General features: G+C 42.8%; 1 protein-coding gene across 3 annotated transcripts in view; it reads left to right on the forward strand.

Annotated features, from left to right (window-relative positions):
* CHD7 (chromodomain helicase DNA binding protein 7) overlaps nt 1-24,459 on the forward strand; it is a 211,870-nt gene that overhangs the window by 69,491 nt on the left and 117,920 nt on the right. For 2 of the 3 annotated variants that reach the window (XM_066266185.1, XM_066266186.1), the window contains exon 2: nt 6,583-8,403. The exons of the other annotated variant lie outside the window; for it this stretch is intronic. In XM_066266185.1, coding sequence (XP_066122282.1) covers nt 6,757-8,403 — 1,647 coding nt within the window. In that variant the 5' untranslated portion in view covers nt 6,583-6,756. The remainder of the gene's footprint in view (nt 1-6,582; nt 8,404-24,459) is intronic. 3 annotated transcript variants of the gene reach the window in all.

Raw genomic sequence — 24,459 nt, forward strand, 5'->3', positions numbered from 1 at the left:
CACTAAGAAAAAATACTGACCTTACTATAGTTATATAGATTTCTAGTTGTAAAAATTAAGCTTGCAAATTGTTAAAGGGCAATGTTAATATGGCAATTGTAAGTGAAAACGACTCTGAAATCAACTATTGCCAAGTGCCTGAAATTTTTATAGTTGGGAGTCATTCCTAACATAATAAAAATTATTTATTAAGAAATAGAAATATATGTTGTGAGTTAATACAGAAAAGAGATAGCTTATAGGTTGAAAAATATAGTTAACGAAATATGATATATGGGAAGAATACTGTAAATTTCACCACAGGGGAAGATGTAGACCTTTGAAAGAATACTCATCTCAGAGCAGGAGAAAATATTTCTCATAAAAGAGGATTGCTACTGTTCAATAGGGTCTTTGTCTAAAAATGTTACCTCTGAGAAGAAATATATAGTCTAGCTGTCCATAGAATGTTCTGCAATGATGGCATTGTTCCATACATGCTCAGTAGCCACCAGCCCCATGTGGCTGTTGAGTATTTTAAATGTAGCCATGCATTCGAGCAACTGAATTTTACATTTTATATAGTTTTAATTAATTTCAATAGCAACATGTGGCTAGTGGCTGCTGTGTAGGACAGCACAGTGACAGCAGATTGGAACTGCTTTCCACACATAATCATGAGGAAGAAAATGTGGTCTTGTCCAAAGGGTTCAGGAAGGGTATCCTCTGGTCCATGAGACAAATCTGGAGCTCACTCTGGTGAGCCGATGTTGGTAATTTGGAGGCATTTTCTGACTCTTTATCTGGGTCGTTGTCCCTTGGATTGATACCTTCTCCCATGGCAAGCTTTGGCCTGGCTAGGTTATTCTCTTCCCCCAGCTGCAGGGGGCATCTGGTGGGGACCACCATCCGGCGGCTTCATGATCTGGCTGAAAGGACTTGCAGTTGGAACAGAAGCCAAGCAGTGCTGAGTCCTTTATCTTCTTTGTGTTCACCTATCAGCTCTTAGATCCTTTCCCCCTTTCGATATGATTTGTACCCTTGACGATCGAGAGACTTCTTTGTGGCTTGTGCTGAGGGTGATGATGTGTGTTTTTCCAACTGCTAGACTCTCCCTGCGAGATGCTGACACAGGTTTCACTGGTCCCAAGCATCATTGTGGCGGTTATGTTCTATACCTCAGATGCTTTGGAGGTGGAGGAAAGGAGTTTAAAGACAGCTAGTAGAAATGAAGCCGTGAAACTGTAATGGTCTTCAGAATTTGAAAGGCAGTCATTCTTTTACTCTGCGCTTGCACATGTGTTGGATGTTTATGAAAAAAGCCTCCTTTGGTTGGCATTCTTCTTACACAATTGGCTAAAAAGTGGTTGAGGAAGTGTCTTCTTGCATGTGAAAGGTTTTTGTGTTCACCTGTTTCATTGCTTGCTTTCCAGTTCACTGGGATACTAATGGCTACATAGTAGTTAAGCATTGTCTCTGTAAGTTTTCGTAGGTCAGAAATTCACTTCAAAATATTAATATGTATTTTTACACAACTTACTTCTTTGGTTTGTTTTACACCCTTTGCTTCTGTCTCCTTGTTTTTTCAAATCTGCCCCCCCTTTTTTTTTTATTTTTTAGAGAAAGACAGAGATAGAGGCAGGAAGGGAAAGAGATGAGAAGCATCAATTTGTAGTTGTAGCACTTTAGTTGTTCATTGGTTCTCATACGTGCCGTGACCAGGGGGCTCCTATTGAGCTGGTGACCCCTTGCTCAAGCCAGCGACCTTGGGCTCAAGCCAGCAACCTTGGGCTCAAGCCATTGACCATGGGATCATGTCTGTGATTCCCATGCTTAAGGTATTGACTCCACACTGCAGCTGGTGAGCCTGCATTCAAGCCAGCGACCTTGGGGTACAAATCTGGATCCTCGGCATCCCAGGTTGATGCTCTATCCACTGCACTACCACCAGTCAGGCTACATCTACCTATTTTTTTATCCTGCTTATTTCCAAGGAAATTGACTAATCATTTTAATGGTGGGACTGATATATGTATGTGCTGCTTCCTAAAAGTTATAGATAGTATAAATAAAAAAATTTTTTTAAGGAAAGTCTTCTATTTTCTAGTCTCACTAATTGTTTAGTGACTTATCTCTGAGTAAAATGGACCAGCTTTGGCCCTTTAATATTTTGCCCTCTCTAGGAAGATACTGCCTCATTTCTATAGTTTCCTTTCACCTTTGGGAATTGTTTGCCATTAAAAATTTTGTGTAATATGTTTGTGCTTCTCAGTCTACAAAAGATGTTTTTAAAAATCTGTTAAATGAAGAGGGCTTTGGATTAGAAGTTCTCCAAAGTGCTTGACCCTCTAAAAATGTTCACAGTTGGTTTCACAGCGAGCCTCTGCAGGGTGGTGATTCTGCTAGCTGAGCTGTCTCGCTGTGGGCCCTCCTTACCCCAATACATGTACCTTCTGAACCTAGTTTTTGTCTCAGAAAATACTTGCCAGCAGGGCACTGAGCAGAAACTTAAATTACTCTGTCTTTGTCTTATATATCTGAACTGTTTACTATGATATATATAGTATCACCCATGGTTAAAACACTTGCCAACATAAATTAGTGAAAAATATCTTGTAAAATGATATTCTAATTTTTACTACATAACCCCCAACTCTTAATTCTTTAAGAGGTCCATCACTTATAATAAATGTATGCTCCATGAGGACAAAAGCTATTTTTTTTTATTCAGACATATCTGCAGCACCTAGATCAGTGCTTGGATCATAGTAAGTGCTCAGTAAATATGTTTTAGATAAAAATGTGATTTGAGATTTAATATGGTTTTTATTTAATGGCAAATGAGACAAATACAACTGGATTATTTATTACCCAAATGATAATTATGAGAATTATTTGAATAAGACCTAAAGCTATATTTCTGTTTCTTCTTCTTTATTTATTTATTTATTTTTTATTTTTTTAAATTTTTATTTATTTATTTTTTTATTTTCTACAGGGACAGAGAGTGAGCCAGAGAGAGGGGTAGACAGGGAGAGACAGACAGGAACAAAGAGAGATGAGAAGCATCAATCATTAGTTTTTCATTGCGCATTGCAACACCTTAGTTGTTCATTGATTGCTCTCTCATATGTGCCTCGACCGCGGGCCTTCAGCAGACCGAGCAACCCCTTGCTGGAGCCAGCGACCTTGGGTTCAAGCTGATGGGCTTTTCCTCAAACCAGATGAACCCACACTCAAGCTGGCGACCTCGGGGTCTCGAACCCGGGTCCTCTGCATCCCAGTCCGATGCTCCATCCACTGCGCCACTGCCTGGTCAGGCTGTTTCTTCTTTTTAACAGTCTATGAATATGCTATTCAATATGGTGGGCACTGCCTCCAAGTGTACATTTTTGACTTGAAACGTGGCAAGTAGGAACTGATATGTTGGTGTGAAATACATACTGGGTTTCAGAGACTTAGTAACAAAGAAATGTAAATTTTCTTATTCATTTTTTAATATTGATTGCATGTTGGAGTATTTTGTATATATTGGGTTAAATAAAAATTATTAAAAGTTAATTTCAGTCGTTTTAGGGTTACTTTTTAAATGTGACTATTAGAGATTTTTTCCATGAAATTTATTTTAATTTATTGTATTTACATAGATTCTAGTGTCCCCCAGAATACACCCTCCCCCCCATGTTTTCCAGTACATCCCCCCTGTTCCCCTCCCCGTAATGCCTTCTCCCCTTCCCTCGAGGATTTTCTGCTCTCATCCCATCCTAAATGTGACTATTAGAGATTTTAAAATTACCATTATGGTTCTGATTTGATAGCTCATTGAAGAGTGCTGATCCTGACATAGAAATGTAGATCTCGAATGTAGAGAAGGAAGCAACCTTCTAGAGTTTTAAATGAACATCTTTGATAGAAACAAAATTATATGTTGCAGCTGTGACTTGGGAATGTGGGGTATTCAAATGGTCTTGATCAAATTAAAAAAGGCCAAAATAAATTAATTAGATTAGCTCAAATGAGAAATATGAAATCCAGCTACCAGATGGATTCCTAGCATAGTCGCCAGCCAAGCCTTGAGGTCAGAAAAGGGGCAGGAAGGCGGTGGCGGCTGCCTGAGCAAGTGCGAGCAGTCGGCCACTGATGACAGACTAAAGCCATAGTGTTTGAACTTCTCTGCCCAGAGCTCACCTGGTTGTGGTCACAGTTGTGGTGGGCAACATGTTTACTTGGTTCCAGGTAATGCTATTATTTTTCATTCCACTTGGAAATGGACTGTCAGCGGGAGGGCGTAGGGTTGTCAGGTAGGATATTTTCAGTGAGTGTTGTTTTGTCCCTTCTCATGCCTGTTGGCAGTTTCTTTCCCCCTCTGCTCAGCTCCGTCCTGCTTCTCCAGGCTGGCAGTGCCTCTGCCCAGGTCAGTGGGCCCGGCCATGCCCTGTGTCTGGGCTCTTTTTCCCTGGAGCTGCCTGGGAACCCCATCCCATCAGGAGCAGTCCTCTCCTGCACACATGGTACACCCTGGAGGATAAAGCTGTTATCCTATAGAAACAAGGCCATCTAGGACACAGAAGTAGCCATCACCTTCCTTAAGCTAATTTGAAAGGTTATTTTGGTTAAGTGGTTAGTCTGCATGGCTGGTTTCAGCTATTATCAAGTCCATTTGAGTGTTTACTTCCTTGGAAGGTAGCATGAGCTCTGAATAAATGAAGACTGACTGCTTAGGCTTTATAGGAGTAAATTCAATTTACAAGTATTTGTTTTATTTGGCACTGGAGATTTCTGCTTCTCTTTCTTTTGGACTTTAAAGTGTAGTAAAGCAGCACGTCTGTGAATGAAACGGTCTCGTGCTCATCTTACTCTCACCCATCTGACCTCTGTTTTTGGAGGGAGTACATCAGAAAATTCACGGCCGTTAGCGGCACAGTGAGGAGACCTTTGACTTGATCTGACAGCTGTCACCTGAAAGCTGTAGACCTGGAGACCCCCTCCGGGGTTATGTCTGTATTTCTGACAGTGAACAGGAATGTTGTTTACATTTTCTGTAAGCAAAATTCTTCCCTTGTTAGGAATGTGTTAGAAGAAGGCAGGCAGAAACTTATTTTCTATCTTTTTTTATTGGTGAGTTCTCAGCAGTGTTGGGTGGCCCATTGTTCCTCCTTACGTTCGCAGAGAAGTGTCAGTGGGATTTATGGCCGAGCCTGTTTATAACATCACTTTGGAAAGTCTTCCGTAGACATTGCTTTCTCCAGTTGGACAGTATCACACAATGCTTAATGTGCTTTTGAAAGAGGAAAAAAATGAGTTAAATTCCAAAGATGTTTAAGATTTCAGACATTTTTTCTGTGTGAATTAGCTCTTTATTAGGTTCTTCATTTTTAAATTAGCATTCAACAAAAATGCTTTCCTGTTTTGCTTGTTGAAATATTCTTTAAATTAGTTATTTTAGTTGGGCACAAACTCAGTTAGGAACTGTTTGAATAAAGTGAGGAACGTTAGCCAGTGTCTAATGTGTGCTGTGAACACAGGATGCAGATGGATGTGCCCGCCCACCTTCCCCTTACCTGCTGTGCCCTGCTCTGTCCCTGAAGAGGTAAGGACAGGATAGGGCTGCATGGATGCTTTGAACTTCGTTCTCTCAAAGGGGGTTTCAGTTCTCACCTGTTTTGGGGAAAGTTTTCTGTTTTTATTGGTAAGAACAGTCATTGCCGAGACATGGCCCATCCAGCTAGAGTCAGTCTGAAGGTCAGATGGGCCCCTGGTTCAATACCGGAGCCCAGAGCCTCTGGGTGAATAAAGGACTAGGGACCCTGTGACTGGACTTCTCTGCCGGCCATGCAGACCAGGAGCGTGGTGGGCCCAGAGCTGCACGTGAAATCGGTCCTCTTGGAGAGTCAGAGCTTTTCTTCTGGTCCTTTCTGAATCTTGTATATCTCTGCCGTAGTAAACATAATGAAATCATGCGTTTGTCATAGTCCACAAACTTGTTTTTCAGCATCACCAACGGACACTTTTTCATCCGACGCCTCTGCCGCTGTTACGTAGTTGTACGTGGGCTGCAAATGTCTAATTTGTACAAAATGACTGATTTTGGTATTTATATAATCCTCTAGTCAATTTAACTAAGTTGAGCTTTTCACAGCCCTCGGAGCTGCGGCTGCTCATCTGATTACACTGCTCAGGGGAATAAGGTTAAGGGCGGGCTGTCGGTAACCAGAGCATTTCCAGGGCTTCAGTTCAGCAGATGGGCTGCTTGGCGATATTCATACATCTGCTTGCCTGCTGTGGCAGCTGCTGCTGCTTCATGTTGTGTTCTTTTGTTCTGTTCCATCCAAGAATGGAATGCTAGGAAGTGTAGTGAATGGATTAATTTAAGGTTAAGGTTAGTGTTTTGCTTGCTTTCTAAGTAACCGATCATAATAATGCTTTTGGTAGAAGCTAATGAGTTTCTCTTAAAGTGAACTAGATTTATAAAATACAGCTCAGTGAGGGGGCTAGATTAGTATCGTTGATGGAAACCAAATTAAAATGCATAAAATACTGGCAGTTTTTGTCATTTGTTCCTAATTCTTTGTTGTCTTCCTTCCTCCTCCCGCTCCCTTCTAGGACCTATATCCAGACGTTGCCTGAGACTGCAGGGTCCAAGAGAATTAAAGAAATATGGAATGACATGAAGAAGATTAGTTAAGGATTACAGGCTTTGAGGACGAACACCTCGGTGAAGTGAAGCACAGACAAGCTCCTGAGCTGTAGTTTGGAGGAGCCGTGTGTTGGAAGAAGATGGCGGATCCGGGAATGATGAGTCTTTTTGGCGAGGATGGGAATATTTTCAGCGAAGGCCTTGAAGGTCTTGGAGATTGTGGTTACCCCGAAAATCCAGTGAACCCCATGGGTCAGCAAATGCCGATAGACCAGGGCTTTGCCTCCTTGCAGCCATCACTTCATCATCCCTCCGCTAACCAGAATCAAACCAAGTTGACCCATTTCGATCACTATAATCAGTATGAGCAACAAAAGATGCACCTGATGGATCAGCCGAGCAGGATGATGAGCGGCACCCCTGGGAACGGACTGGCGTCTCCCCACTCGCAGTATCACACCCCTCCCGTTCCTCAGGCCCCGCACAGCGGCAGCGGCGGTGGACAGATGGGAGTCTATCCTGGCATGCAGAATGAAAGGCACGGGCAATCTTTTGTGGACAGTGGCTCCATGTGGGGCCCCCGGGCTGTTCAGGTACCGGACCAGATCCGAGCCCCCTACCAGCAGCAGCCGCAGCCGGCTCCGTCGGGGCCCCCGGCCCAGGGCCACCCTCAGCACATGCAGCAGATGGGCAGCTACCTGGCACGTGGGGACTTCTCCATGCAGCAGCACGGTCAGCCACAGCCGAGGATGAGCCAGTTTTCCCAAGGTCAAGAGGGCCTCAGTCAGGGAAACCCTTTCATTGCCACCTCAGGACCCAGCCACTTGTCCCACGTGCCCCAGCAGAGCCCCAGCATGGCCCCTTCCCTGCGCCACTCGGTGCAGCAGTTCCACCACCACCCCCCCACTGCTCTCCATGGAGAATCCGTTGCCCACAGTCCCAGATTCTCCCCTAATCCTCCTCCACAAGGGGCTGTTCGGCCACAAACCCTTAACTTTAGTTCTCGGAGCCAGACGGTCCCCTCACCTACTATAAACAACTCAGGGCAGTATTCTCGATATCCTTACAGTAACCTAAATCAGGGATTAGTTAACAATACAGGGATGAATCAAAATTTAGGCCTTACAAATAATACTCCAATGAATCAGTCCGTACCCAGATACCCCAATGCTGTAGGATTCCCATCAAACAGTGGTCAAGGACTAATGCACCAGCAGCCCATCCACCCCAGTGGCTCTCTTAACCAAATGAACACACAAACTATGCATCCTTCACAGCCTCAGGGAACTTACGCCTCGCCACCTCCCATGTCACCCATGAAAGCAATGAGTAATCCAGCAGGTACTCCTCCTCCACAAGTCAGGCCCGGAAGTGCTGGGATACCAATGGAAGTTGGCAGTTACCCAAATATGCCCCACCCTCAGCCATCTCACCAGCCCCCTGGTGCCATGGGAATTGGACAGAGGAATATGGGCCCCAGAAACATGCAGCAGTCGCGTCCGTTCATGGGCATGTCCTCAGCACCGAGGGAGTTGGCCGGGCACATGAGACCAAATGGTTGTCCCGGCGTTGGCCTTGCAGATCCACAAGCGATCCAGGAACGGCTGCTGCCTGGCCAGCAGCACCCTGGCCAGCAGCCGTCTTTTCAGCAGTTGCCAACCTGTCCTCCAATGCAGCCCCACCCGGGCTTGCACCACCAGTCTTCGCCCCCACACCCACATCACCAGCCTTGGGCACAGCTCCACCCATCGCCCCAGAACACCCCGCAGAAAGTGCCTGTGCCGCAGGTAAGGGAACGCTGATCTTGCCTTCTTTCTGGTGTAAAATGTAACTTGAACTTATTATCGAAGAGAATTTTATTTTAATCTTCACAAAACCCATTTTCATTATGAGCTCTTTAATTTTTATCTTGTTAAGCTGCCCTAGAATCTTAGTTTTTACTGTTACTCCCTTTTTTACTCTCTCACCTATTGGCTGATGCATTTATTCACTTATTTAAAAACTCTCGAATCCTGTTCCAAGAATTGTGCTGGGTGCGAAGGATGCACGGGTAGCCAAGTGCAGACCCTGCCTGCTAGTTTGTTGTCACTGCCAGCAGGAGGCGGACGGTCAGCTCAGCACAAACGTCTTCTCCTGTTCCTTCTTTGTTTCTCTCTTCCTTTCTGTTTGGAGTTGTCCCTTCCAACTCTTTTAGGAAATTATAATTTCTTTCCTTGGCAAAGTGCAGAATGTGTTCTTCTGTAATATTTATTTTTCTAATTGTCGAATGTTGGTGTGAATTTAAATTGCAAACTGTAGACCATGCTAGTAAACATGACCCACAGAAAGAGCTTGCTCTCTATGGGACTTGGGTGCACAGCACTGAAACAGTCTTCCCCTCTGTAAGCTGGGATTTTTATTACCTACAAGATTTATAAGCACACAGATTGAAGTTTGAAGTTCTAGCATTCACAAGGACGTATTTTCATTACAAGTGCTGGTGTTTTTGTCCTAGGTCTAGGAAAAGTAAATTAATATCTATGTGTACAGGTTATTCCAAGTGCTAGTCTGAAATACATATTGATCTTCCACTGTAATGGCAATTCTGAGTTGGGATGGCACAATGGGTGATTTCATTGTTGTAAGGCACAGTGCTTGTCCTTAATGAACTCACAGTCAGTTTGGGAAACATGACTAATATGTGAAAATACAAAGCACAGTAAAAGAGTGCCCATGGTTATGTGACAGGTGTCCAGGGAGAGCAGATACCTGTGGATGAGGGTGCCTGGAATTCGGCTGGGACTTAGCCACAGAGAGGACTCTGAGGCTGACATTTCAGGTTGGGAGATGATTGGTTAAACGGGGGATGGGAAGTCAAGGTTGCTGCTGGTCAGGGCCAGGGGGTAGAGGTCTGGTGTTCTGTTCTAAGGAATTTGGACTTCAATGAAGAGCCAGTGAAATTGATTACACAGTCCACCGGGTGGCTTGGGGACCAGAAGGTGAATTCTGAGCCTGTGGTCCAGGCCTGTGAGGACAGTTTGGACCAGGGATCGGGAGTGGAACAGAAAGGATTGAATCAATGTGAAAGTAAAAGGGTTTGGCCAGGAAACGAAGCCTTTTGGGGCATCACAGCTGGAGAGGTGTTTAGAACAGAGACTCCGGAGCTGACTTCGGGGTGTGTGTATGGGGGGACACGACTGGGGATGTGGAGGTCAGGAAGGACCTCAGGACTCAGGCCACGGAGGGCTTTGGGGTACGCTGCCCTCAGAGGTCCGGCACACTAGCAGATTCTCAGGAGGAGCCCCAAGGTCAGTGGGAGTCACCCTGCTCGCTGTCCGTCACCTAACCTGTAGCCCGGGGAGAAGGCTCCTGGGACCTGTGGTACCTGAAGGACCGGAAAGGGGAGGTTGGGAAAACAAGGTGCAGGAAAGAATGGGGAAGGTCAAACCCAGCTAATTTGTTTTTCTTTATCACAACGTCACAGCAAAATGTCCCTCAAAATTGACCAAAGTGCTGTCCCTGAGGCTGCTGTCCCTGGGGTCTGTGGACCTGGGTGGCTTCTAGGGCAGAAATGAATGTGACCTTTCCAGGAATTACTATTGTTTGTTTCTTGGGAAGTTTCTTAGTAAGCAAGGCATCTTTTCAGAGCAGTGGTTCTAGATTTGTCTTTGTCCCAGCCTTTTCCCTAGAGAGCAAGCGCAGTTTGAGGGAGACACCCTGTGAGTCTAATTCCTGGATGGGGATGGTTGATTTCCAGCCCTGCCAAGTAGTCAGAGTACAGGTATCTCAGTGGGCGTTTCAGAGGATGAATATGAGGACAGGTGATCCTCGGGTCACGACAGTCTCGACACACGATGTTTCAAGTTTACGAAACTCGCTTCCATAGAAACAAAAAAATTGAGATGTGAGCCTGACCAGGTGGTGGCACAGTGGACAGAGCATTGGACTGGGATGCAAAGGACCCAGGTTTGAGACCCCAAGGTCGCTGGCTTGAGTGTGGACTCATCTGGCTTGAGCACGGGCTGACCAGCTTGAGCGTGGGGTCACTGGCTTGAGCATAGGATCATAGACATGACCCCATGGTGCTGGCTTGAGCCCAAAGGTTGTTGGCTGGTTTGAGCAAGGGGTCACTTGCTCTGCTATAGCTCCCCAGTTAAGGCACATATGAGAAAGCAATCAATGAACAATGAGGAGCCACAATGAAGAATTGATGCTTCTCTCTCCCTTTCTTTCTGTCCCTATCTGTCTCTGTCTCGCTCTGTCTTTCTCTGTCAAAAAAGAAAAAACAATGAGACGTGAGTGTTTCCGCTTACGCTGTTAGCATTGTACTTATGTACTATATGGGCAAACTGCTTTGGTTGCAGATGGTTAAAGATTATGTAGTATTATTTTTCTGTGCCTTAGTTGTGTTTTTATGTTCTAGATTGTGATTTTAAAACTGTGTTAGGATAGGCAAGTGACTTAGGCTAAGGGTATGTTTCGACTTATACCAAAATTCAGGTTATGTCACTGTCATAGGAACGGAACTGTGTTGTAACCCGAGGACCCCCTGTATGTGGTGTTTGGGTCATAGAATGAACACTGGACTGTCTCTGTGTGCTGTGCCCTGCCAGATGCTGAGGAACATGAGGTGTAGTTCCTTTTTCTCCAGCCTCAACTTCTCAAGGGTGCCTGATAGACCCGGAACTGAGTAAGGGATGTAAACAAATCATTTAAGGTATTTCCATTATGTAAGTTCAGTTACATTTTTAAGTTTCTCTCATGGCATTTGCTTTCTTATTTCGGCTTAAGTTTGCATCCTCTTCAGATTCTGAAGCTCTCAGTTCTGAAAATAATACTGGGGAGTTGTAAAGTCTTGGGAAGAGTATATAGACTTTAAAGCAAGGAAAGGGTTTGAATCCCAGCTCTACTGTTTATTAGTGTGAGGCCTTAGGCAACATACTTAACCTCTCTGAATGTCAGCTTCTTTAGAAAAACATGCTCAACTCCAGAGGTGTTAAGACCAAGTAGGGTAATAAATACCACATGCTTGGTATCATGTTCAGCCTATGGTGTATATGCACATATTAATGCTCCTCTAGGTTTAATTTCTGATTTCCTGCAAGCCTTAACTTATAATTATGTCACTGCACATGTAAACTCAATGTAAAATTATGTACTTTTATATTTAAAGAACAGGTTCAATATTATGAAATATAGCCTTAGTTATGAAACACTGAATTTGATTTGTGCAAATACCCCCTCCCCTCCCATGTTGCGGGTGTGATGAGGATAATGATATGGGTAATTCAAAATGCTAGCACAGAATCCTAAAACCTCTCTTTTCCTGTGAATAACTCCCATTCTACTCTGGTAGATATATCTATCTAGTCATGTTTTGCTTATAGAACTATTAAAAGCATTTTTCCTTCCATGGGTGGTAGAATGGCGGTTCCGCCAGCGCAGGTAGAAACACGGATGCACTTTGCTGAAAGCTCACTCTCAGAGGGCTTGCCAACACCTTTATCTTGAGTACTTCACTTTTTAAAAAATAAAAGTTAAGATTTTAAAATGTTTCATTAGTTCTGAACATATATTTTCTAAATTATGTAGCACACTGAAGTATGTTTAGAGATTAATTTAAGTTTATATGGAAACATCAACAAAAGAAAACATTAGAACAGAAAGTTTATAATTCATCAGTCTATAATGTTAATTGTGGTGTGTGGACATATTTCATAGAAGCTCAAGACTTTTCTGATTACTTAAAAAATTTATAGGGTAAAAGGTCTAGCTTATATTTTTTATCAATAGTTGATCAGGACCTTGTTTCCTGAACCTTTTCATCTCAGACCCCTTTATACTCTTAAAAATTACTGAGGACTCCAAAGATCCTTTGTTTATGTGGATTATCTGTGTTGATATTTACTGTCTTAGAAATTTAAACTGAGGACAATTTGAAATATTTATTCATTAATCATTTAAAAATAATAAACCATGTGTTAACATAAATAACATTTTAAAATGAAAAATAGCTTTTCTAAGACAAAAAATAATCATTGGCATTGTTTTCCATTTTCTCAAATTCTAACATCTGCTTCTGCATACAGTCTGCATGTGAGTCATGAGCCTTTGGAAAAGTGCACTTCTATTTGGAGAGAATGAGAGTGAGAGAGGCTGGTCCCAGCTCTGTGTCACTATGAGAACAGTCTTGAGCTCACAGATCCCAGAGCCCCCATCCTCACTCTGAGAACCCTGAGTGTATAGGGAGGGGTGCAAGCTCAGGGGTAGAACCCCACCAACTGGTTCTGACCCCGTGACCTGGGGCACATGACTTAAACCTCAGGGCCCCGATTGCACTGTCTCTAAAATGAAGGTTGATGTGCCTTTCTATTTGAGGCAAAGGGAGATTAGCAAGAACATCTTTCAGTACTTACCATGGTCGACACATTATCATCGGCACAAGTTTAGAATTGCTTGTTGCAAAGTTTAAAAAATAACCCCAAGTCCTTATTTCAGTGTTAACTGTTGTCAGAGTTGTTTGACTTCATTTTCATTTCCTTGGTTATAGGGAGCAGTTATCAAATATTGAGGCTCCCTATATACTGCTCATCGGGAGCCATAGAGGGGCCTCGTTGGAGGAGTGGGGAAGAGGTGATACAGGCAAGCATCTGCCAGGACGAGTATACCCTAGAGATAAACACTGCATGCCTTGGGGACAGCTCCTGCCCCAGTCTTCAGGTAGGCAAGGTTGAGGTCTGGGAGAGTTGCTGGGTTAAGTGATATCTTGACTGGTGTGAAGGATAGGTCTGAGTTGGGAGGAGGGTGCATAAAAGGGGAAGAAAAAGTCTTAAGGCTTAGAAAATGTCCCTCAGTGTTATTGGAATGTCAGGGCGGGGGTGTGGCTGAGAGAAGGCTGTGTGGCTGGACCCCCGTGGGACCTTGTAGTCATGGTGGGAAGCTCAGACCAGGTCCCATGGACATGGTATGCTGCAGGTGTTTGGCGGGAATATGCTTTGCAGCACCTCAGGAGAGGTGGAGCGCAGTGAATGGAGTGTGGAGGACGGAGGTGAGCACATTGTTCTGTTCATGTAAAGAGCTTATTTAAGAAAGACTGGTTAAGTGGATTTTTCTTCAGTTTACAGGCAAATCCCCGACTTCCTGAATAACTTACAGTTCACAAGTCTACACAGGTATATCAGTTCATGCAGTACACTCTCAGATGAGCAAGTTCTTAAAGAATTTTTAGGATCTTCAACATTGTGTCCTCAGGTTACATGAGTTTCAGATACATTTGTGCCCCTTTCATTATTTGGTCTTGAAATCTAGTTGTGGTGAAGGAGAACAGAAGCAGAACAAATTTTAAAAGCATCATTGAGATTGAGGTGATAGGTAATAGTGTCTTTATGTCTCAATTTTCCCCTAAGAGTTTAAGAGAGAGAGAGAGAGAGAGAGAGAGGGAGGAATCAGTGGTGCAGCTTTTTCAGTTCTTAGACTTTTTCCATGTCATGTTATGAATATCTTTTTTAAAAAAATAGCCTTTCCGGGAGAACTGTTTTCTTGGTAAGTCCCAAGTAAACTCACTATTCTCCTGAAATCTCTCATTTCACTCAGTAAATACAGAATTCTTGATAAGAGCAGAGTAATTGGCAACTACTTAGTAAATTTTATGGAGAAAATGTTCATGCATCTCAAACTTCTGTTACGCAAATTGTGATTAAAAGAGAGACTTAGATGTATCTCTGTGAATACCACTGCTAACATACTTATACTTTCATGCCTCTAAGATGTCTCATGGAAATGGGGCAAACAAAATATCTCTAAAGGAAACCTAGCTGTGATCTCTGAGGCATTCAGGGGCTGTTCAGAGAACAGGCCCACAAAGTGAGACGTCAGTGGAAGATGCTCTCCCTGCAGCGCTCATAAAGAGACAAGGGAGAGAGGTCCACTTTTTCCACATGTTGGTGGCTCCCTGGTTATTTGTTCAGGATACCTTTGGTTAAAGCAAGCCATCCTTCTTTGATTACTCCTGACTTTACTGGTCGGTTGGGTGCTCTCAGTACTCTGTTGTTTTTCATAAAGACCGCTAAGGTACTTTTTTCTGACCACCTCCATTTGTATACAGTACAGCCTAATGAGCACCTTGCTGCATTTGCCTTCAGCATAGCTGACTTACGCCAGAAGTCAGAGTTTCAGTGGGTTAAAGTGGAAAATACCAAGTATAGAGTTAAAGCAAAGGAAACAATTTACTCCATTTGTCCTTTCGCCTGGTGGTCTGAAAGCATGAGCTGAGCCACATGCTCAATGGTAGCCTGGCCTCTCAGTGTCTTTTACTTTGTAAAAGAGTATTGCTTTCTGCGACTATCAAAAATATTGTGGGCAACAAGAAGTTTTTTAGTTTATTTTCAATACTGCATTTTAATCTTGTATCTTGGTTACCTTTTTAAAAAAATTTTATTTAGAAAATTAAATTTAACAGGGTGACATTGATCAATAAGAGTATATAGGTTTCAGGTAAACATTTCTATCACATTTGAACTGTTGATTGTGTTGTGTGCCCATCACCCAAAGTCAAATCATTTTCTGTCACCTTATATTTGTCCCTCTTTACACCTTTCCCCATAGCCTTCCTCATGTTCCCTTCCCTCATACCTCCCTCACCCTCCTCCAGGTGACCACTTCACTTTTATCTATGTCCATGAGTCTCAGTTTTATAGCCTACCTATGTGTGAAATCATACAGTTCTTAGCTTTCTCTGATTTACTTATTTCACTCAGTATAATATTCTGAAGGTCCATCCATGTTGTTGTAAATGGCAATATGTCATCATTTCTTATGGCTGAGTAGTATTCCATAGTATATATGTACCACATCTTTATCCAATCATCTCTTGAGGACATTTTGGTTGTTTCCATGTTTTGGCCACTGTGAATAATGCTGTGATGAACATGGGGGTGCATGTGTCTTTATGTACCAATGTTTTTGAATTGTTGGGGTAGATACTCAGTAGAGCAGGTGTCCCCAAACTACGACCCGCGGGCCACAATGTGGCCCCCTGAGGCCATTTATCCTGCCCCCACTACACTTCTGGAAGGGACACCTCTTTCATTGGTGGTCAGTGAGAGGACCACTGTATTTGGCAGCCCTCCAATGGTCTGAGGGACAGTGAACTGGCCCCCTGTGTAAAAAGTTTGGAGACCCCTGCGATTGCTTGGTCATATGGTAGTGCTATTTTTAGTTTTTTGAGGAACCACCATACTTTCTTCCATAATGGTTGTACTAATTTGCATTCCCATCAGCAGTGAATGAGAGTTCCTTTTTCTTCACAGCCTCTCCAACACTTGTTATTACCTGTCTTAAACTAAAAAAATATGTATTGAGTGCCCATTATGGACCAAGCACAGTTTGATAGAGATTGCTGGCGTGGTGGAAGGCAGTGAGAAGATAAAGGCCTTCCCTGAGATGGATAGGGAGTTTTGTTATTTCAGCATAATCTCAGGCTGGCATTTCTTTCTGTCCCTACAATGTTCTAAACTAGGATTGTCCAATCAAAATGTAATGGGAATTGCCAAAGCAAGCCACATGTGTTACTTTAAATTTTTTAGTAGTGACATTAAAAAAAGAAGCAAGTGAAACTAATTTTAATAATTACTTAATTAACCCAATATAGCCAAGGTATTATTCCAACACATAATCAGTGAAAAATTACTAATGAGATATTCTGTACAAGTATTAGAACTCTAGTGTGTGTTTAACAGGCAGAGCCTGTCATTTTGGTTTCACTGCATTTCGAGTGCTCTGCAGTATGTGGCTGGTGGCTGCCATATTGAACAGCAATGCTAGACTCTTTCCATAGCACTTGCCTCAAATTCCTTTTGAAAACAAGTCTAAGTCAGTTTATGCACATAAATAATTTAAAATTACTCAGTCTGATTATGACAATCAAGCTCTAAGACAGGTGTTGGTACCCTCGTTATAAGGTTGGGAAAGCAGTAGCTTGTTTTTAGGTACCAGTAGTACACAGGGTCTTGGAGGGGTCTGTGTTGTACAAGTATCAGTTCATGAAAAGATAGATTAGTGAAGTGAAATTCCATTTGTTTGGATTTCAAAGAACACTGTTGAATGTCTTCTGTTGTCTTGTAGGAAAAAATTGCCAGCTTCCCTGAAAGGTGGATTATAGCCATTCTCATGATTGTGGTTTCTAGTGGCGTTCAGATACTTTTAGTAGTCACGTAATTGTTCTTTTCCCTATAACTCAGAATCTCTCTTTGTCCCTCTGTGGTTATTTCTTGTTTCTTTATTAAATTGGTTCTCCAAGAATAAGGGAGAAGGCCTTCATTTTTACTATTACACATGTGCACCCAACACCCCTCTTTATTTTTTTTTAGCTTTTTCTGTCTCTGCTGCTGCTGCTACTCCATTTTATTGACCACCCAGAAAGGCAGTATTTGGCACTGTGGAGCAGTAGTTAACTGGGGAAGGAGAAATGGTAAATGGGTCAGAGGGACAAGCAAGGGAAAAAGTTGCTAGACCTAACTAGGAGAATTTACTTTAATCTTTTTTTTCTTTCTTTTTTTTAGGTGAGAAGAGGTGAGACAAGCAGATTCCTGCTTGTGCCGGGATCCACCTGGCAACCCCATCTGAGGCCAGTGCTCAAGTATAGAGCTATTTTTAGCACTTGAGGCTGATATACTCCAATGGAACTATCCTCAGCGCTCAGGGCCATGCTCAAACCAATTGAGCCACTGGCTTGGGGCCACACTGAAACCAATTGAGCCACTGGCTGTGGGAAGGGAAGAGGGAGAGAAGGGGGAGCAAAAAGGGGGAGAAGCAGATGATTGCTTCTGCTCTGTGCCCTGACCGGGAATCGAACTCAGGACACCCATACACCGGGCTGATGCTCTATCCACTGTGCCGCTGGCCAGGGCTGAATTTACCTTAATCTTGACGTTTAAATGTTAATCCTTATTTTTAGTAGTTACAGCTGTCATTTTATAGATAATCTCTAAGTAACCACAAAGAGATGGTCTTTAGTCTTCCTTTGTTACTGAATGCAGTTCTTTTCTTATCAGGGAAGGAAGTCAGTAGCATACTTGAGCTTTTGCCTTATAATACTTTAGTAGGTGATGGTGCATCACCATGAGTGAGGTTTCATTTTTTTAATATAGGAGAACTTCTAGGGCCTGGCACTAGGTGTGGTGGTGGTAGTAGAAAATTTAAAGGGACTTGACAGAATGCCAAGGAATTAGCATTATTTTAAAAAGCCAAAAGTCAGCATACGTACAGAACACTCATCATTCTGCTTGCTTCTTCTGGTTTAGATTAGATGATGAGAGTGATGGCCGGTGGAGCTGGAAGGTGTTTTCTTATGTCTTATTTAATGATTCAATCAGAGTTATTACTCAGGCAGTTATTTGAAGGAAACATGCCATATTTTCTTGATGCTCATTCATGAGCATAATATTTCTGATCTGCTTTATAATGCATTTGGCTTGTTCTCTTCTACTGCCTTCTGTGTTTTACACTAAATAATTCTGTACCACAGATTTCAGGAGAACTCTTAGATTTTAACACTAACCACGTGTGAGTAATAACAGTTGTTTTAAGCTGTGTACAAGAGGTATTGATCTTGAGAATTTTTGGTTTGTTTGCTTTGGCCGTAGGCATAAAGAGTTAGAATATTGAGGAAGTGCAGGTAGTGATGTTGGAAATGTTAAGAGTTTCTCATATGACATTGTAACTTGTGAGCTGCCTAGTTCCTCATAGGCTGGCTGGAGCAGGTTTGCAGCCTTAGCAAAAGAATCCCACCCTCACACATTTGGTGGGCCGTCCAGTCCCTCACTTTTGCTTAGTTTAGGATTTGGAGCATCACCGTGTGGATGTCCCTGCTAGCGTGTATGCAGGGACTTTTACATTTTTTTTTTCTGAAACTTTTTTTTTGAAGTTATGTTTCTAAACATGCTCTTTACTGAAGGGACTGTATATAGTCTTAATGTCTTAGTTGAATACAGAAATATTTGGCCCTGTTTGGCTGAGTGGTAGAGCATTGGCCTGGCGTGTGGATCTCCTGGGTTTGATTCCCAGTCAGGGCACACAGGAGAAGTGACCATCTACTTCTCCATCCTTCCCCCTCTCCCTTCTCTCTATGTGTCTCTTTCCCTCCTGCAGTCAAGGCTTCTTGGAGCAAGTTGGCCCCGGGGATTGAGGATGGATGGCTCCATGGCCTCACCTCAGGCACTAAAATAACTCAATTGCTAAGCAGTGGAACAATGACCCCAGATGGGCAGAACAGTGTCCAGTAGGAGGCTTGCTGGGTGGATCCTGGTCAGGGTGTATGTGGGACCTGTTCTGCTACCTCCCTGCTTCTCACTTAAGAAAAAAAAAAGAATACAGGAATATTTGGAATTAAACTTCAGTTTTTAGACCATGCTTCTCAATGGACTCTTAAAGCCTGAATATTCTCTTTACTTAAAAAAAAAAATCATATAAAATTGTGGGAATTACTCAAAGTTATGATGTGTTTTTGCTTTTAATGTTAAAAAAACCACATCAGATTGTCAGTCAGCATGAAGATATGACTAAACTTTAATATCATTGTGGGGTTGACAAATGGGCAGAGGGGACTAACGGAGAATTTACCTTAATGTTGACCTTTTAGTGTCACTCTACATTCGGTGTAGTTATAGCTGTAACTCTACAGATAATGTGTAACCATCAGCAGAAGTGGACCTGGGACCATAACCAAGTAGGATGTGGCTGCTTTAAACTGGCCTATTACTATGGTAACTCCATTTTTGGGGACTCTTATCTTGCAAAGACATTTTCACAAAGAAGCACAGTTGAAATGCAGGGAGGCAAACCTTGGATCAAAGGGTGACAAGTTAGAGTTCTTCAGGGGAAAAGTTTGATGCTTTAGTAAGGAGTTAATTAGCATTTCATTTTTATCAGGGAGTCTGTGAATGTTCTCTCTTTTCTCTTTACCCAAACAATGGGAAATGTTAACAGAACTCACTTGACCTCCACATTGGGGGCAGATGCCATAGCAGCTCAGAGTCTGCTGACTTCCCTTCAACCAGGTGTCCCTCCCTCTTATTCTGAAATAATGGTAAAAGACTTAGCCTAAGGAAGGAAATAGTCCAGAGTCTTATTTTGGAAAAGATCTGTTCTCATAAACCAACTTTAAAGCTCACAGCTTTAGTTTTTACAAGAAAGCTAAAGACCAGTATTTACATAAAAATAAGGTCTGGGCTTTAAGTTATGGTATCATTGGTGAAGGGGAGGGAAAAAAGAAAGCTCAGTAAGAAACTACTCATTCATGAAGCAAAAATGAATCAGATCATAAGATCAATTTTAATAAGTTTTTCTTGCTGAAGACTTGAATGAAAATCTTTTCAACCATGCCATCTTAGATGCTAGAATCATAATTCATATTAAATATAAATTAAATTACAAGACTAAATTAATGGGGAGAGGTGACTGTCAGCTTCCTGGTATCATTTAGTGTTTCCCTTGTCATTTTTGATACGCCTCCCTCCTCTGTTCTGTCCACTGCCCATTGATGGCTGACAGAGTGCAGACTGGTGAGACCATGGGCTACATAGGCATAAGAACTGCATTTGAATCTCATTCTTCCAAATTTTAACTTAATGAAACCAGTGGATACTTACTTAACTTTCCTGAGCCTTAATTTCCTGAGCATAACTATTGTGCCAGGTGCACAGATTATTATGAGAATTAAATGAGATAATGGCTGTAAAGTTTTTATCACAGTGTGTGGCATATGGTAAGTCCCCAATAAGTGTTAAAATATTTTATTATAGCTTCTGTTAGTGTGGTTGTTGAAATGAACTCTTGGAATTTTTTCCTCCAGTCTACCCTTTCACCTTAAAGTAGAACAAGTTTCCCTAGTTTTTAAAACAGAACATTATATATCAATGCTTTAAAAATCAATTGATCAGATTTTCTATTAGGCAAAAAATTCATGATTTTTTTATGGTAGAAATTTCTGTCACATTACTATAATTGTTTTTCATTGAATCCCGAGGAAATGGGATGCTATATGTAAAATATCAATCTCTTTCTCTGTGTCTGTTTTCTTCCTATTTTCGCTCAAAGTGAACATAATCATTTGGTTTTTAGAAACTATAAATAGCAGAGGTTAAGTTGGCATCCTGTTCTGTATTGGAAGGGAAGTTCACTGGTATTCCCTCCAGCATGAAAGGGGTTAAACTACTGAACTGTATACACACCTGTATACAGGGTAGGGCAAAGTAATTTTACAGTTGTGGGTTCACAAAACAATTATTCTTGTATTTATTGATTATTATTTTCCATAAAAATAACTGTCAACCTACTTTGCCCAACTCTGTATATTAAGTCTTTGTTAAAAAGAAGCTTATAGCTGTTAACCACAGATTCAGTGGTCAACTTCACCCTTGTTGTTTTTAACAGCATCTTTCTGTATTTTCATGGTGTGTGCTTACACACCTTCGATGACATTATAATTGTAGTAAGTAGGTTCCTGTTGAAGAGCACTGACGCCAGTGTTTGAAATCAGTTGGTTTGTTAGTGTCATACCATGTACAATCTTTTAAATTTTTTTAATCCTAATCTATTATTTAACAGTAACTTTATACATTTTAAAGTGAGTCACAAAAGAAGATAAAAAGGATTGTTACAGTTTGATTTAGTAGGTAAAATTAAAAAAAAAATGGCAAAGAAGGTGATTCACATTTTTGAGTATATGAAATTTACAATTTCGGGGACAAGTTTTATGGAACTCATAACACCGTTGCCATTTTAAAAAGTTTATTTTTAGAGCTATCAAAATTTAGAGTTAGGAGACTCCTGATGTAATGAGCCCAGAGAACACAATTTTATTCTTCAGGAAAGATCAGTTATATCTTTGCTCCAATTTGAATACAAAGGAAAGCACTTTTGCTTGTTATCTTCAAACTTTATATGGTACAGTTTTTCCTTTTTATTTTACTTATCAGTTAGCTAAGATTTATCTCTATGCTTTTAAAAAAACAATGAATTAAATGGTATAAAGAAAAAGTAAGTCTAAGAGAGGGGAAAAAAACATGCAACACTTTCAATATTCCTTGAAAAAAGCATCATATAGTGACACTCCATCATTTTGTGTCCTTGTCACCTCCCTCATGCCATCCCACGAGATGAAAAGGGACCCAGGACTGACTAAAACAAGGCTCTCCGATCTGATTGAATATAGTTGCAACTATATGGTGATGCAAATAATTATAAAATGCACAAGCCTTATAAACTGGAGTTTTACAGTTCTCCTTAACTGAATAATTGAAACAATTTAGCAAATGTTAGCTTATAAAGCCACAAATCAATATACCACAATTTAATCATCCACATCCCATCAACTCTCACTTTTCTAGATCCGGGGTTTCCCTTCTTCCTGCCCTGCTATGTCTGCTTGTCTGTATGCCAGTCTGTTTATGTCTCTCTCCATTTCTCTATCCACTGTTGTCCTTTCTTGTGTTCCCCTTCTCCTCCTTGGCGTTTTCTCCCCTTTTCTCTTACAATTAAATATGTTTCAGTTTCAGTTGCCTTCTCACTAATCTTTCTGATGGTTCCACGTGTCTATATATCTCTGTCTCTTTCTTTCCCATCTCCCCTGTTCCATTCTGTCCTTTCTGATACACACGTGTGGAGACTCGTGGCACCCCAGCTGGCCAAGCTCTCAGTGCTGTTCTCCCCTCTGCCTTGCTTCCCCTTCTGTTTATGCACTTTGGTGCCCCCACCTCTTCTAACCAGTCTCTGCCTGGCAAGTACCCTGTCCATTGTCGCCCATGTCTGCTAACCATTGGCCCCTCTTCCTTGTTGCTTTTGTTCATGTCTCTGGAGCGCGTCCCTTTTGCCCACATTTCTCCATTTTCTTTTTCCTCTTGCTCCTTGCCCCAGTGACTCTTCACTTTTACAGTTGCTGTACAAGTCCCTCCCACATCCTGGACTTTTCGTGTCTTTGTGGACTTCTTAGTGACCTTTCTTCCATCACGTGTGCATTTCTCTCATTCCCTGCCTTTCTCGCGATCCTCGCACCGTGGTGCTCCCCTGTGCCATCGCCGCGTCCACGCCACTCCCCGTGAGTGACGGGGAGGCCACCTCTTTTTGTCACCCCGTGCTGACAAGTATGCTCCTCCTGGGCTTCGGGGCTCTTATTAAATGGGTGTGTGTGGGGTGGGTACGCGTGGGGTGGTGCGTGTGGGGTATGTGCGCGTGTGTGGGGTGGCTGTGAGTGTAGGGTGGTGCGCGTGTGTGGGGTAGTACGCTTGTGTGGGGTGCGCGTGTATGGGGTGGGTGTGAGTGTGGGGTGAGTGCGCGTGGGCTGTGTGAGGGGTGGGGTGGTGCGCTTGTGTGGGGTGGGTGTGCGTGGGGTGAGAGAGGGGTGGGGTGTGTGCGTGTGGGGTGTGTGTCTGGTGTGTGTGAGGGGTGGGGTGTGTGCCTGGAGTGTGAAGGGTAGGGTGTGTGCGTGTGGGGTGTGTACGTGGCATGTGTGAGGGGTGGGGTGTGTGCGTGTGGGGTGTGTGCCTGGCGTGTGTGAGGGGTGGGGTGTGTGCGTGTGGGGTGTGTATGTGGCATGTGTGAGGGGTGGGGTGTGTGTGCAGAATCCCAGCTGGGGTGAGGTCGGCTCTGTGGGTGCAGGGGTTGGGGCCACCACCAGGACCTGACATGGCGCGGGCGGAGGGCCGGCGGAGCGCTGGCTCCCAGCCGCGGGTGGAAGGATTTCAGGTGGACCGGCGTCCACGAGCGCTGACCGGAAGCTAATGCGGATGTTCACTTGGTGGCGAGGTGGTCCAGGGACCCACGGCCCGCGATCGCTCTGGGCTCGTTGTGGCGGGGGGCACAACGCGGAGGTCGGGTCCCTTGATACCTGCGGGCTCAGGTGTGCAGGGCGTGGCCGCGCTGGTCCAGCGTGGCGGGGGGCCCGGGGCCGGGGCCCGGGACTCCTTCGCGACCTTCCCTCCGCGCCAGCCGCTTCCGGGTCCGCCCAGTGTTTTTCCTTTCTGTGTACCGACTGAAGAAGAGATGAGATAGAAAAACATAAACAGACACCTATTAGTTATTATCTAATGTTCATTAGAAATAATGTGCTTAGCCAATATAGCGTGCGGTGTTTTATATTTTAGCTTCTGGAACTGTAATTTGTCCACAATCTGCGCACGAAATGACCGCTCCCTTCCGTTTATGGAACTCCTAGAGCGGTTGCAGTCAGTCTGTTCCAGTCTGTCACATAATTCAAGGTTTAGGGAAAAAAACTTTGAAGTGTACTTAAGTGCTGAAGTTTGCGGAAGTACCTAGTGTTTTTCAAGTTACTTTTTTCAAGGAAGTTTGCTCTGTTCTTTAATAGCACGTTGCCATGTTTCTAGAAAATGTAACTTTTCTGTGACACGACTGCTCTGTCCAGTAGCCACCAGCCACAGGTGGCTGTTGAGCAACTGAAACGCAGCTCGTCAGACTAAGTAACTGAAGTTTTCGTTTTTAAAAAATTAAATTTAAATAGCCATGTGTGGCTGGTGACTTATATACTGGACAGCACTGGTTTAATCAAACAAGACAAATTATTTAAATCACCAGAAAATAAGAGGTAGAACACAATTCGAACTAGAAAAAAATTTTTGTGGTCTGTGTAGCCAAAGTAAGCTTTGTGTTTCTTCTTTTGTTCTCTTTCACCTCCTACCAGATGGCCTTATAACCACCAACACTCTATCTTCTGGCCCTGCTAGGTAGTGATAGGATTTGTTATTTTTGAAATAAATCTTTGCTGTGTAGCAGCCAATTTGTTGCTAAACACAAGGTACTTTTTAAAGTAATGTGAATAATGTCTTGTTTTAAAGTATAAATGATATTTCAGA

The sequence above is a fragment of the Saccopteryx bilineata genome, chromosome 3, assembly GCF_036850765.1.
Source record: "Saccopteryx bilineata isolate mSacBil1 chromosome 3, mSacBil1_pri_phased_curated, whole genome shotgun sequence".
NCBI classification, from domain to species: Eukaryota; Metazoa; Chordata; class Mammalia; order Chiroptera; family Emballonuridae; genus Saccopteryx; species Saccopteryx bilineata.